Below are 13,794 nucleotides of genomic sequence, written 5' to 3' on the forward strand. Positions count from 1 at the left end.
TCACAGATGGGAAAGACAAACTAGAAAAACTTGCTTTAACTCTTCATTTAACACCTCTCTGTAGGGTTTGGCTTTTTAAAATCCATGTTCATATATTTTTGATAAAAGCATACTTGTTATAATTTTAGTTTAAAAGCAAAAGTTTGATTTTGTGTTATTAATACTTAGAATACCAGTTTTTTTAACCTAAAATGAGAATCCAATAGAAATTTTTTCTTTATAATTTATCAAGTATACCAACAGATTAACAACATTTCAAGACACTTTGTTGTAAACTTCATTGCGGAAGGCTCCCTTGGGAGTAAGGTAGTAGTAACATTTATTTCTGTGCTTTTCCATATTTATTCTTTCAGATATTGAAATGTTTTTCCACAAGTTGCTTTTTGTTTTAAAGGTATTTCGGGTACTTGGAGAATTGTAAATATTACGTTTTGTACCCTGATTTTTAGTCATAAGTTTCCAAAAGAGGGTAAGGGTATTAATAGACTTTACACCTAAAAGAGTGAAACACTTTGTTATGTAACATGTATAGTAAGTTTTTATTTTTTCTTTTGTTTTTATTTGCCTGTTTTTGGTAATCCAAATTGAAAAGGCCTGAACTCTTTCATGAGTTGAGTTCATATATAGTTTCAAAGGTCCTGAATTGATTTGGATACCTGCCTCTTTTTGGCTACCTTGAAAACTCTAGTGAACTCTCTTAATCACTGGAAAATTGGAATGAGATCTCTGAGTTGTGATTTCAGTAAATTCTGTTCTCAAAATTTTTTATAAAGCAGCATTTATATACAGCCTTGAATACTTGTGCAAGTCACTTCCAAATCCTAATGAGAAACTGTCTCTGGACTTTTATATTTTCTTAGACCTACAGTTTAAATACCAAGAAAAGGTTTCATGTCTATTGTAAAAATGCAGTGAAACTTTGATATTATTCTGCAAAGGCAATGAGAAAGATGATTACTTTGGAGACTTATTACTTGGGATATTGGCTTTTAAAATGAGAGCAGATTCTTCCCAAATTCCACAGGTAGGAACGTGAATATAAAAGGAAAATCTATGAACCCCATATACCTACAAACTTTGGGTAGGAATTAAAACAAATGTATACTATTCTTGAAATGTTAACTCACTATTACATCTTGGGGGTGTGATTTTAATCAGGATAGAGTATTGTCAGATTGTTACTTACTGGGACACATCCAAATTTTGAGGTTGTAGTCTTACTACATTATTTGTCTATCTGATGCCTTCCCCTTTTTTTCTGAGACATTTGCATAAAGCAAAATGGCACTTTTTCACTAGAAATGTTTCTAAAACCCAAATAATTTCTTCATTTGTGTGTAGTAAAAACAAGCTTCAGGAAAAAAGTTATTAGAATTTTTAAAATTAGTTATAAAATTATGGCAAAGCTCATGAATAGTTACTGAAGATTAATTTACTACTTTGTGAATAGCAAGTTGACAAAAATAATTTACAGTTCCTGCTTGACTTTCTCCCCTCTAAGTGGCATAAAGTAGAACTAGAGTTATTTTGTTTTGGTTTTGACCCAACTTAGATGATTTGTTTTAAAGTTTCTGAAGTTTTGTCTCAGGAAGATAAGGTTGTTTTCCATGTAGAGAATGTAAGATTACATATGGCATCTGGTAGGCTGAATTAATTCCATTTTCTTGTTACCTTCCATGGAAGAAGTTTCTAATAAAGAAATCTTTTCTGGGCCGAGCGCAGTGGCTCAGGCCTATAATCGCAGCACTTTGGGAGGCCAAAGCGGGCGGATCACCTGAGGTCAGGAGTTTGAGACTAGCCTGACCAACGTGGAGAAACCCTGTCTCTACTGAAAATGCAAAATTAGCCAGGCGTGGTGGTACATGCCTGTAATCCCAGCTACTAGGGAGGCTGAGGCAGAAGAATTGCTTGAACCTGGGAGGCAGAGGTTGCAGTGAGCCAAGATCACGCCATTGCACTCCAGCCTGGGCAGCAAGAGCGAAACTCCATTAAAAAAGAAATATATATATATTTCCTGTTAAAAGAGCCTATTCTGAGCTCACTACTCTTTGGGAGATTATTAGTGGCCCATTTGCGTGGGGAATCAGGTGGTTTGTATTTAGAGGTTTATATGTCTTCTACTTTATTGTGTCCTTTTGTTTTCCTTTTCACAAATGACATTTTGGCACAGAATACATTTTAAATCCCTGGACAGAGTCATCACTTAAATGAACTAACCCTTGCTTATATGTGCAATGGATTGTGAAATGCATCCACTGTAATAATATGCAATGTCTTGATTACCTCCTGAAATAAGGTAGATAGATGGATTTTTATTTTATTTAATATTTATTTATTTATTTTGAGACAGGGTCTCACTCTGTCACCCAGGCTGGCATGCAGTGGCGCGATCTCAGCTAACTGCAACCTCTGCCTCCCGGGTTCAAGCGATTCTCCCACCTCAGCCCCCTGAGTAGCTGGGAGTACAGGCACATGTCACCACACCTGGCGTATTTTTATATTTTTGGTAGAGACAGGGTTTCACCATGTTGACATGGTCTCGAACTCCTGGCCTCAAGTATCCACCCGCCTCAGCCTCCCAAAATGCTAGGATTACTGTTGTGAGCCACCGCACCCAGCCAAGATGGATTTTTAATTTGGAGGTTGTCACTTTTTCTGTACTCCAGGGTATGGTTTCTCATTGTCTGAAACATAGATTTTATTTTTCAAGCAGGTTATATTTTGTGGTTGCCTTTAAAAACATCCAGATGTGACAGACATTTCCTAATGAATACTAATTGTACTTATTTTGTACAAAATATTGTAGGATCCATAGTTGGACAGGGTAGGATCCTTGCTTTCTGTTATAGATACATGTCTAATAGGGTAGATTATACTTAGATAACTGCAGACTACAATATCAGGTGATATATGAGTGTTAAGTGTTTCACTAAGTTCTGCAGGTACGCTGAAAGAACAGTTTCTATCAAAGAAAGTAGGTTTCTAGGATAGGTAGGATTTGAACAGTCAGGGATTGGGAAGTTGGTGGGGACATCATTCCAGGCAAAAAGAATGTAAACACTGCTGTAGCTATAGTGGAGAAAGGAATGTGTTTGGGGAACCCAAGTCTGGAGCACTGATGTGTGTGTGTTAGGAGGAATACTACTGTAAAGCAAACTGGATCCTTGAATGCCAGGAGCAAGAATGTAGATTTTAGTTGATAGTAATTTCAGAGCCGCTGAAGTATTTTGAGCAGGGAATGAAGAAAGGCAATTTGGTGATGGCTTGTAGATGGATTTGGACAAGATGAGGGTTTTTTTGAGACAGACTGATTGGTATCACAGAAAAGGGAGATAGAGGTGTTAGAAGAATTTGGCAACTAATTGGCAAAGTTTGAGCATGTGGGGCTGGGTTGGGAGTATCTCTAAGAGAACAACAATGGTACCTTCAACTGAAATAGCAAATCACAAGGAAAAGCTGATTCTAGTTTAAGGCAAGTTGAGTTTCAGAACTTTGGAGATTTGCAGTTGTAGGAGTGAAAGTAGGTGAGTATTCAGATGTCATTCCCATTGTTGAAACCTTGGATAATAATCTGTTTATTATAATCCTACTTGAAATATGCACTTCTGTCAGAGTACAAAGAAAGATGGTGTCTATGGAGTGGGGGAAGGAGAATTACCATTTTCTAAAAACATGTCTTAGTTTTCTGAGTGTTACTTTTGTAATGTGAAGAACAATAAAAAGAGTTGACTATTTTAAGAAACAGATTCAGCATTATACAGGAAAAAGGGAACTTGGAAGATGTTTCTAAGTCTGAAGGAAACTAGGAGGAAAATGGAATTTTGGACCCTTTGGAGAATGCTCAGAGTTAAGGAGTAGGAAATAAGAGCTGGCATGAGTTCACAGTTTGAAGAAAAGGAGGAATTAAGTGGAAGTATAAAACTTGAACTTGATTTCCTAAAGAATCCTTTAAAGAAAAAATCTAAAATTTGGCTGGGTGCGGTGGTTCACGCCTGTAATCCCAGCACTTTGGGAGGCAAGGCGGGTGGATCACTTGACGTCAGGAGTTCGAGACCAGTCTGGCCAACATGGTGAAACCCCGTCTCTACTAAAAATACAAAAATTAGCTGGGCATGGTGGCAGGTGCCTGTAATCCCAGTTACTTGGGAGGCTGAGGCAAGAGAATTGCTTGAGCCCAGGAGGCAGAGGTTGCAGTGAGCTGAGATTGCGCCAGTGCACTCCAGCCTGGGCAACAGAGTGAGACTCTGTCTCAGCCAATAATAAATGAATCTGAAACTTAATAGGAATAAATGTTTTCCATTTGGGTTATTTTTAACCCAATTTTTACAATTATCTTAATTTTAATGATTATGAAATGATAAAGGACATATTCTTTTGAGTTTTAAAACTTGTTAAAATGTATGTACCACTACAAATTCATCTTGAAGATAATTTAGTAATTTGGTGCCTGGGACAGATACTTGAAATACTCTTGAAATTAGAAAGTAAGGAATGAAATTTTAAAGAATAGTATGGTTTGTTCTCCTGAACTCTGACTTTACAAAACCTTTATTACCCTTTAAGCCTAAATTGTCTTGAGGCTTAATGTTCATAACTGAAAATATTCATATTTCCTAATTAAAGGAAGAATATCATAACTCTTAGTGGGGAAACAGTCTTACAAATACTTCATTCAAATGACTTTTTCTTTCTTTCTTTTAGGTATATTTGTATCCAGTATTGTTCTGATCTTGTCACAACGATCACTTTTCAAGTTTTACATGTACAGCTCAGCCTTTCTGTTAGCTGCAACTTCAGTGTTGGTGAATTATTATGCTTCTTTGCACATTGACTTCTATGGTGCCTACAACACGTCAGCTTTTGGAATTGAGCTGCTTCCTCGAAAAGGTCCCTCGCTGTGGATGGCACTTATCGTTCTACAGCTAACATTTGGAATTGGATACGTTACACTGCTCCAGATTCATTCCATCTATTCACAATTAATTATTTTGGATCTCTTGGTTCCTGTAATAGGCTTAATCACAGAGCTACCATTACACATCAGAGAGACTTTAGTGTTTACTTCTTCCTTGATTCTCACATTAAATACAGTGCTTGTCCTGGCAGTGAAACTGAAGTGGTTTTATTATTCCACACGATATGTTTATCTTTTGGTGAGGCACATGTATCGAATTTATGGATTACAGTTATTGATGGAGGACACATGGAAGAGGATTCGTTTCCCAGACATACTGCGAGTCTTTTGGCTAACAAGAGTTACAGCTCAGGCTACAGTGTTAATGTACATCTTAAGGATGGCAAATGAAACTGATTCCTTCTTTATTTCTTGGGATGATTTTTGGGACCTCATTTGCAATCTTATAATTAGTGGATGTGATTCTACATTAACTGTACTGGGCATGAGTGCTGTAATTTCCTCAGTAGCCCATTATTTGGGGCTTGGAATATTGGCCTTTATTGGATCAACTGAGGAAGATGACAGGCGTCTTGGCTTTGTTGCACCTGTTTTATTTTTTATTTTGGCTCTTCAGACTGGGTTAAGTGGGCTAAGACCAGAAGAGAGACTTATTCGCTTAAGTAGAAACATGTGCCTTTTATTAACTGCAGTCCTGCATTTTATCCACGGAATGACAGACCCTGTATTAATGTCTCTCAGTGCCTCTCATGTGTCATCTTTTCGTAGACATTTTCCTGTGCTGTTTGTCTCTGCTTGCCTGTTTATTCTTCCTGTCTTACTCAGTTATGTTCTTTGGCATCACTATGCACTAAATACATGGTTGTTTGCAGTTACAGCATTTTGTGTGGAACTGTGCTTAAAAGTAATTGTTTCTCTCACTGTTTATACGTTATTCATGATTGATGGCTACTATAATGTCCTCTGGGAAAAGCTTGACGATTATGTCTACTACGTTCGTTCAACAGGCAGTATTATTGAATTTATATTTGGAGTTGTAATGTTTGGAAATGGGGCTTACACTATGATGTTTGAGTCGGGAAGTAAAATTCGGGCTTTTATGATGTGCCTACATGCATATTTTAACATCTACTTACAAGCCAAAAATGGCTGGAAGACATTTATGAATCGCAGGACTGCTGTGAAGAAAATTAATTCACTTCCTGAAATAAAAGGGAGCCGCTTACAGGAAATAAATGATGTATGTGCAATCTGCTATCATGAGTTTACAACATCTGCTCGTATTACACCATGTAATCATTATTTCCATGCACTTTGCCTTCGGAAATGGCTATACATTCAAGATACTTGTCCAATGTGCCATCAGAAAGTATACATCGAAGATGATATCAAGGATAATTCAAATGTATCTAACAACAATGGATTTATTCCACCCAATGAAACTCCAGAGGAAGCTGTAAGAGAAGCTGCTGCTGAATCTGACAGGGAATTGAACGAAGATGACAGTACAGATTGTGACGATGATGTTCAAAGAGAAAGAAATGGGGTGATTCAGCACACAGGCGCAGCAGCTGAAGAATTTAATGATGATACTGACTGATGAAAATAGCATTTATTAATCATTGAGGTATTTGTTTAAAATTCAGTTCATCCGGAATGGAGTAATATCCTTCACCTTCAGTGTGTAACCAAGCACAAAAACAGTATCAATGTTGAATCTGTGAATGGTTTTGTTTACTGTGATGTGCTACTGTAAATATACCTCTTTAATTACTTCTGGTCTCTTTGGTGACCTGTTTAAATTTGTGTACATTATTGTACATAGAATAAAATGTTTTCACATTTTTATGACAAAATTTGAACAAATAGCTTTTTAATAGATGTAATGATCATATGGTGCGTCAACTGTGCCAAATATTCTTCAATGAAATTATATAATGTATGTAACTTTGGACCTCAGTTTTTCTTTAGAAATGGGTGGGAGAATGAAAATGCAAATCAGGAAGCCACATTAAAGTCAAGGAAATAAAATAATTTGACCAGAGGATAAATGACATGAGAGAGTATTTTAAAACTAAAGAAAAAATGAGCTGCCAGAAGCAACTGAGGAACTTTTTTGAAACTTGAGTAGCAGTGTAATTAAGCTGAGTTTGAAAGTCCTGATTCAGAGACTGAGGGTTGAGAAATAAATATATCAACTAAACTTTGATATAAACCAGAATGTCCTAAATGTTTTTTATGTAAAATTGGTATGTTTGTTAGCCATTCGGTGTCTGCAGTATTGTCATAAAATTGTCTCTTCATTCTTTTGAAGATACTATAAAACAAAAATAGTTTTTTTAAAAATTGTTTTAAACTAAGGTACTCAATGATATAAAAACATCCTGATCTGATTTTACGAGAAAAAGAAGGGGAATGGTGGGGAATGGTGTGTACTGATATATAGTATTTCTTTAGACAACTTGCAGATAATTTCTTTATTGAAACTATCAGTGAGTTTTACTATGAAATTTTACATACATGATGGAAAGTGGAAGACATACCAATTATATTCCAGGAAAAAATACTTTAATAGTATTGTTATATAGTGTATTGGCTAATTCCAGTGGATCCTCATCTCTCACTGCTGACATTATCTCCAATATTTGACTAAAACAAAACAAAAACAAAAAAATGGTTAAATCTCCATATTTAGTTCTAAAGCTATATAATATTTTTCCACACAAAGGAAAATATTAGAGCACCTTTAATAAAGCTCAACAGTTATTAAGTTTTTCAGCAATATCAATAGAAAAACTTACTGTCAGTAACTAGACACAGATTTATGGACTGTCTTGCATATAACTAGAACTAAGAACCAGGTTCAAGTAAATTAAATTATTAAAGCAGCCATCTGTATTATGTTCACCAGTTATAGCATTAACCAAGTGGAAATGAAGAGTCCTTTTCAATTGTGAGTCATAGCATGTTCATTAGTGGGTCATGATGAGCATTTTAAACATTGACAAGTACATTGTACTTAGTAAGGGTAAGTACTGTTCCATTTTTTGTTAAGTTTTATTACGTATGTGTGTCCTAAGTCACGATGTAATTTGTCCTGGGGGACAGTGGCCAGTTGGAAATCTACTGCTATAGAACTAGTCCTTGAGAGACAGCAAATGAAGGTATTAGGTTGCTGCAATACCAATATTTACTTGGAAAAATGTGTGGTTATTGAGGGGGAGGGCTTTCTGTACCTCTACCCTTGCAAGAGAAATAAGCCCAGGTGTCCATCCTTCAGTTTCTTTCTTTCTCTCTCTCCCTTCCTTCCCTTCCCTCCCTTCCTTCCTTTCCTTTTTCTTTCCTTCCTTCCTTTTTTTCTTTTCTCTTTTCTTTCTTTTTTGAGATGGAGTCTTACTCTGTCACTCAGGCTGGAGTGCAGTGGCACGATCTCAGCTCACTGAACCTCTGCCGCCCGGGTTCAAGTGATTCTCCTGCCTCAGACTCCTGAGTAGCTGGGATTACAGGTGCCTGCCATCACACCCAGCTAATTTTTGTATTTTTAGTAGAGACAGGGTTTCACTATGTTGGCCAGGCTGGTCTTGAACTCCTGACCTTGTGATCCACCCGCCTGGGCCTCCCAAAGTGCTGGGATTACAGGTGTGAGCCACCGCACCTGGCCGCATCTTTCAGTTTCTGTGCTTACAATAATGATGATCCATAATGTCTCCATATGTAGAAGATTTTTAATACATGAATTAGAAAGTTCCAAAGTCCAAATTGAACATTTAAATATTCTTTGCCTAAGCTTTTTGTTCCCTTAGTGTCTTAAATGTTAACACCTAAAGGAATTAAGGATGGAGATCTAAGATTAATGGGAATTTAAAAAATTGTTTTGTAATAGTGACAAAAGCCTTGCTTGATGTTTATACTAAGCAAACACTGCACTAAAATTTTATCTGACAGTCAAGATATGCTAAAAGAAAATCTATTAACATTTAAATTAAGACAGTGAAAATCCATTTTCCTACTGAGTGTCCCTCTGTATGCACTTCTCAGAATTGGAACTCTTGATTAATGCTGCTGATGACACAGTTTTGAAGGTCACAGCAGCTTTGCTAAGATTATATTGCATAGCAAATTCATTTTATTGAAATCGCTTATAAGAAATCTATTGGGCTGGGCCCGGTGGCTCATGCCTGTAATCACAGCACTTTGGGAGGCTGAGGCAGGCAGATTGAGCTCAAGAGTTCGAGACCAGCGTGGGCAATATGGTGAAACCCTATTTCTGGTAAAACACAAAAAATTAGCCGGGCATGGTGGTGGACGCCTATAGTCCCAGCTATTCGAGAGGCTGAGGCAGGAGAATTGCTTGAACCTGGGAGGTGGAGGTTGCAGTGAGCTGAGATTGTGTCACTGCAGCACTCCAGCCTGGGCAACAGAGCGAGACTCTCCAAAAAAAGAAAAAAAATCTAATGGAGCTGAGGACATCCTATTTTACTGTTTGATAATGCAGTTTATGGAAATCTTTGAATAACCCTTCTGTAGTCAAGCCATGCTATTTCCATACATCGTCAGTGGTCAAAGCTGCAGTTATGCCAAAATGAATATAAAGTTGTTTAATGTCCCTGAGAATTTAGTGGCTTTTGTTTAATGTGGCACTTTTACAGTAGGTACAGGTTTTTTTTTCTTTTTTTTTTTTGAGAGAGAGTCTTACACTGTGGCCCAAGCTGGAGTGCAGTGGCATGATCTTGGCTCACTACAACCTCTGCCTCTCAGATTCAAGTGATTCTCCTGCCTCAGCCTCCCAAATAGCTGGGATTACAGGCACCCACCACCATGCCCGGCTATTTTTTTGTATTTTTAGTAGAGACAGGGTTTCTCCACGTTGGCCAGGCTGGTTTTGAACTCCTGACCTCAAGTGATCCGCCTGCCTCGGCCTCCCAAAATGGTAGGATTACAGGTGTGAGCCACTGTGCCCAGCCAGGCAAAGGTTTTTAAAGTCTTGCAAGACCTACATGATTCCTTCCCTATCTCCTTTCCAGCCCTTCCCCATGCTGATACAAGTTATAGCTTTAAAAAAAAATAATTGCCACTCTCCTGCTTAAAATCTTTTGGGTAGTGATAAAATCTAAGCAAAATGCTGGCATATAAGAGCCTTCACAATCTGGGCTCACTCTACCTTCCCAGACTTGACTAATACTTATACTGTGCATTGTACTTTCTGCCACACTTGTTCCTCTGGATTAGCCAGGCCCTTCTGCAGTCTGCCTTTGCTTAAGGTGTTTGTCTTTCTCTGGCCTAACTCCCAGTCATGCCTGGTAAACAACTGAAATGTCACCTTGGTATAGCTCTCTACTGTTTCCCCTCAAAGCAGACAGTTGATATGTCCTATGGTCCTGGTCATATATTCCTACTTGTATAACAGCACTACTATCTTGGACTCTGTCTGCTTATTTGCTCCAGGAGGGCAGGGGTCCTCGCCTGACTCACTGAATGCCTTATATAAAGTGCCAGGCACAGTGTACCTATTCATCTGGTGGATGGATAAAGACAGGGACTGTCTTGGTTCTTCTGTGTAGCCTTAGTAACTTGTACCTTTCCTGACATGGCAGGGGCTCCAAAACATCTGTTGCAAACAATTTATATCTAAAAGACCTCTATAAAAATAATTAGAATGTAAAACTGTTAACAGAATGGAGGTTGAGAAAATGACTTTGCAAGTAGGAATTCACTTGCCAACTCATAATTAGCAGTAGATGAGAGGATTGTGTATTTTTGAAATGTAGTTTAAATCTTTTCAGCTTGCAGATGCTAGATTTTCCTAAGCTCTGCAACTAAGTGAAGAACAAGTATTGATGAAACCTTCACAGTTCTTTTTTTTTTTTTTTTTTTGAGATGAAGTTTCGCTCTTGTCGCCCAGGCTAGAGTGCAATGGCATGGACTCTGCTCACTGCAACCTCTGCCTCCCAGGTTCAAGCGATTCTCCTGCCTCGGCCTCCTGCATAGCTGGCATTATGGGCATCCGCCACCACACCTGGCTAATTTTTGTATTTTTAGTAGAGACGGGATTTCACCATGTTGGCCAGGCTGGTCTCGAGCTCCTGACCTCAGGTGATCCGCCTGCCTTGGCCTCCCAAAGTGGTGGGATTACAGATGTGAGCCACCATGCCTGGCCAGCCTTCATAGTTCTTAAACAGTCTACATTTAAAAACACCTTGAAATTTTGTCTTGCAAATATATAGCTAAAGTCAACAGCTATAATCTTACATAAAATTAAGGAAATATAAAAAACTGACTTGGATACACTGTTGGCAACTACTTTCTGTAAGCTGGCTGCTGTCAAAATACCAGTTTCTTTTCTCTAGTGTCCTCTTAGTTCCCCAAAAAATTGGCTGGGTGTGGTAGCTCACGCCTGTAATCCCAGCACTTTGGGAGGCTGAGGTCAGGAGTTTGAGACCAGCCTGGCCAACATGGCAAAACCCCGTCTCTACTAAAAATACAAAAATTAACTGAGTGTGGTGGCATGTGCCTATAGTTCCAGCTACTTGGGAGGCTGAGGCAGGAGAATTGCTTGAACCCAGGAGGCGGAGGTTGCAGTGAGCCAAGATCACTCCACTGCACTCCAGCCTGGGCAACAGAGCAAGATGGTCTCAAAAAAAAAAAAAAAAAAAAGAATTATTTAGAAATACTGTCTCATCACTGAATTTGCAAGTACTTTCATTTATTTTTTTAAATTTTATTTCTTTAGAGACAGGGGTCTCCCTGTGTTGCCTGAGCTGATCTTGAACTCCTGAGCTCAGTCTTCCCAAGTAGCTGGGATACAGGCGTAGGCCACCATGCCTGGCTGCTTCAGTTTTAAAGTCTTTGTCAGCTCAAGCATGTTAATAAAGGAAAAGAACCTTTCAAACATATTTTTATAGAGTAATTCTTCACTGTTCTTATCTGGCTTATCTTCTAATACTCTTTTCCTGTTAAAAACTACTGAAAAAGAAAGATGGTGCATATGCAATGAAGAGTCTTAAAAGCAACAATCTATTTTGTTTTCTTTTTTACCCCTCATGAAGACACAGTACCAATTAGTTTTTGTGAATGTGTTATAAGTGTGCCCAATTGTCTGAATTGGTAAATCATATAAGACTGATATAATCTAGATTAATTTAAATTATCTGTGCAAACAAAAGAAATTGGATTATGTACCCATTAAAATGATATAACCACCTTCTCCTGTTTGTTACCTTTACAGCTCTTTGACAGATGGGTAATAACCCCCCTTTTCACCTGTGCTGTATATCACAATTTAAAAGATGATTCTGATCTGCTGCTTTTTTAGGAAATAAAACGCAATAAAGTCCCACCCCCTTTGATTGGAAAAAGGGGGTAAGAAAAAAGGGGTTTGTCCTTAAGATCACTTATCCTTTTGTTCTGAGGCTTAAAGAAACGTGTTATTTCTTAGATTTATAGAGGCTGTCAAATCATTTAAATCCAAAATATTCTGCTAAGGCTTTCTTGTTATCAAAGAGTAGCAGGAAGCTGCAGTGAGAATGGAACTTAAACCAGGTATGCAAATTCCTCCAAATCACTGAATTAATATGGTGGGCTTGAACCTGAACTTCACTTGGATTTTGCAAAATTTTAATTCTGTCCCTTGCGTTAATTTTGTAAGTGGCATCTGGTGGTTGACTAATGATTTTGAAGACCATGAAAGCAAAATACTCACATTATATGGCAGGGTTCATTTCTGTCTTTTAAGCAGTGCCCACTTTCCCACTTCTTTTTGGTAGGAAATGCAGTTTTTATATATTTTGATCCAGCGTGTGTACTTTTGACTCCACACCAAGGTGCATCTAGTTAAGCAAAGAAAGTGTCTCTTAAGGGGTTTACATTTAAAAAAATTTTTTATGACCATTATCTAATACATAACCTCTAGATGATAAACCATGATTCAGCTTCCAAAATGGCACAGTTATTGCAACAGAAAACAGTTCTAAGAAAAGCACAAAATAAAATCTTGAATTGCATCTTAAATACCTTCTAAGACTCACTTTTATTCCTTTTTTCTGCTAACATTGTTGGTGTGCAGCATGCTTTAAAAAAAAGACCTAAACCTTAAATACAATTGTATAACATGAAAACATTAAAGGTTTTTTTTTCAGTTTTCAAAATCTTTTTCGCTGTGCATGTAGTGAGGTTTGCATAAGTTAAACAAATTTCTATCTCTACTGAATGTGAAACTGGTTTTGAATATTTTTTAATAAAGAATTACACATTTTACAAGCATCATACTTTTAATCAAATATTTTGTTTTCCTGACTGCCCAAGGAAATGAATGTGATTTCTCCAGAATGGCTCAGTCTTGACTTTCCTAAAGTCCATGGTATAAGGAGAGCCTTGACAGGGTTTAGATAAAAGTTTTAGCTTTTCACCTTATTTATTATTTTTTTGAGACAGAGTCTCACTCTGTCTCCAAGGCTGGAGTACAGTAGCACAATCTCGGTTCACTGCAACCTCTGCCTCCCGGGTTCAAACAATTCTCGTGCCTCAGCCTCCTGAGTAGCTGGGACTACAGGCACGTGCCACCACACCCAGCTAATTTTTTGTATTTTTTTTTTTTTTTTTGAGACTGAGTTTCGCCCTTGTTGCCCAGGCTGGAGTGCAATGGCGTGATGTTGGCTCACCACAACCTCTGCCTCCCAGGTTCAAGCAATTCTCCTGCCTCGGCCTCCTAAGTAGCTAGGATTACAGGCATGTGCCATCATGCCCAGATAATTTTGTATTTTTAGTAGAGATGTGGTTTCTCCATGTTGGTCAAGTTGGTCTTGAACTTCCGACCTCAGGTGATCCGCCCACCTCGGCCTCCCAAAGTGCTGGGAATACAGGTGTGAGCCACCGTGCTCGGC

At 38.0% G+C, this 13,794-nt stretch overlaps 2 protein-coding genes across 7 annotated transcripts in view; one reads left to right on the forward strand and one right to left on the reverse strand.

The window, feature by feature from the left end:
• The window catches only part of RNF139 (ring finger protein 139), an 18,306-nt gene extending 6,191 nt beyond the window's left edge, over nucleotides 1-12,115 (forward strand). The window contains exon 2 of the mRNA XM_032760391.2: nucleotides 4,702-12,115. Within this exon, the coding sequence (XP_032616282.1) occupies nucleotides 4,702-6,515 (1,814 nt within the window). The 3' untranslated portion in view covers nucleotides 6,516-12,115. The remainder of the gene's footprint in view (nucleotides 1-4,701) is intronic.
• Nucleotides 1-13,794, reverse strand: part of TATDN1 (TatD DNase domain containing 1) — a 61,660-nt gene that overhangs the window by 5,218 nt on the left and 42,648 nt on the right. For 4 of the 6 annotated variants that reach the window (XM_032760393.2, XM_032760395.2, XM_032760396.2 and 1 more), the window contains 2 exons: nucleotides 12,615-12,741; nucleotides 7,364-7,564 (listed from right to left, as the gene is read on the reverse strand). In XM_032760393.2, the coding sequence (XP_032616284.1) occupies nucleotides 7,462-7,564; nucleotides 12,615-12,741 (230 nt within the window). In that variant the 3' untranslated portion in view covers nucleotides 7,364-7,461. Of the gene's footprint in view, nucleotides 1-7,363; nucleotides 7,565-12,614; nucleotides 12,742-13,794 lie in introns of those variants that run through there. The other 2 variants (XM_032760394.2, XM_058443921.1) reach the window with 1 other exon arrangement.

This window comes from Hylobates moloch, unplaced genomic scaffold, assembly GCF_009828535.3.
Source record: "Hylobates moloch isolate HMO894 unplaced genomic scaffold, HMol_V3 SCAFFOLD_9, whole genome shotgun sequence".
Lineage (NCBI taxonomy): Eukaryota > Metazoa > Chordata > Mammalia > Primates > Hylobatidae > Hylobates > Hylobates moloch.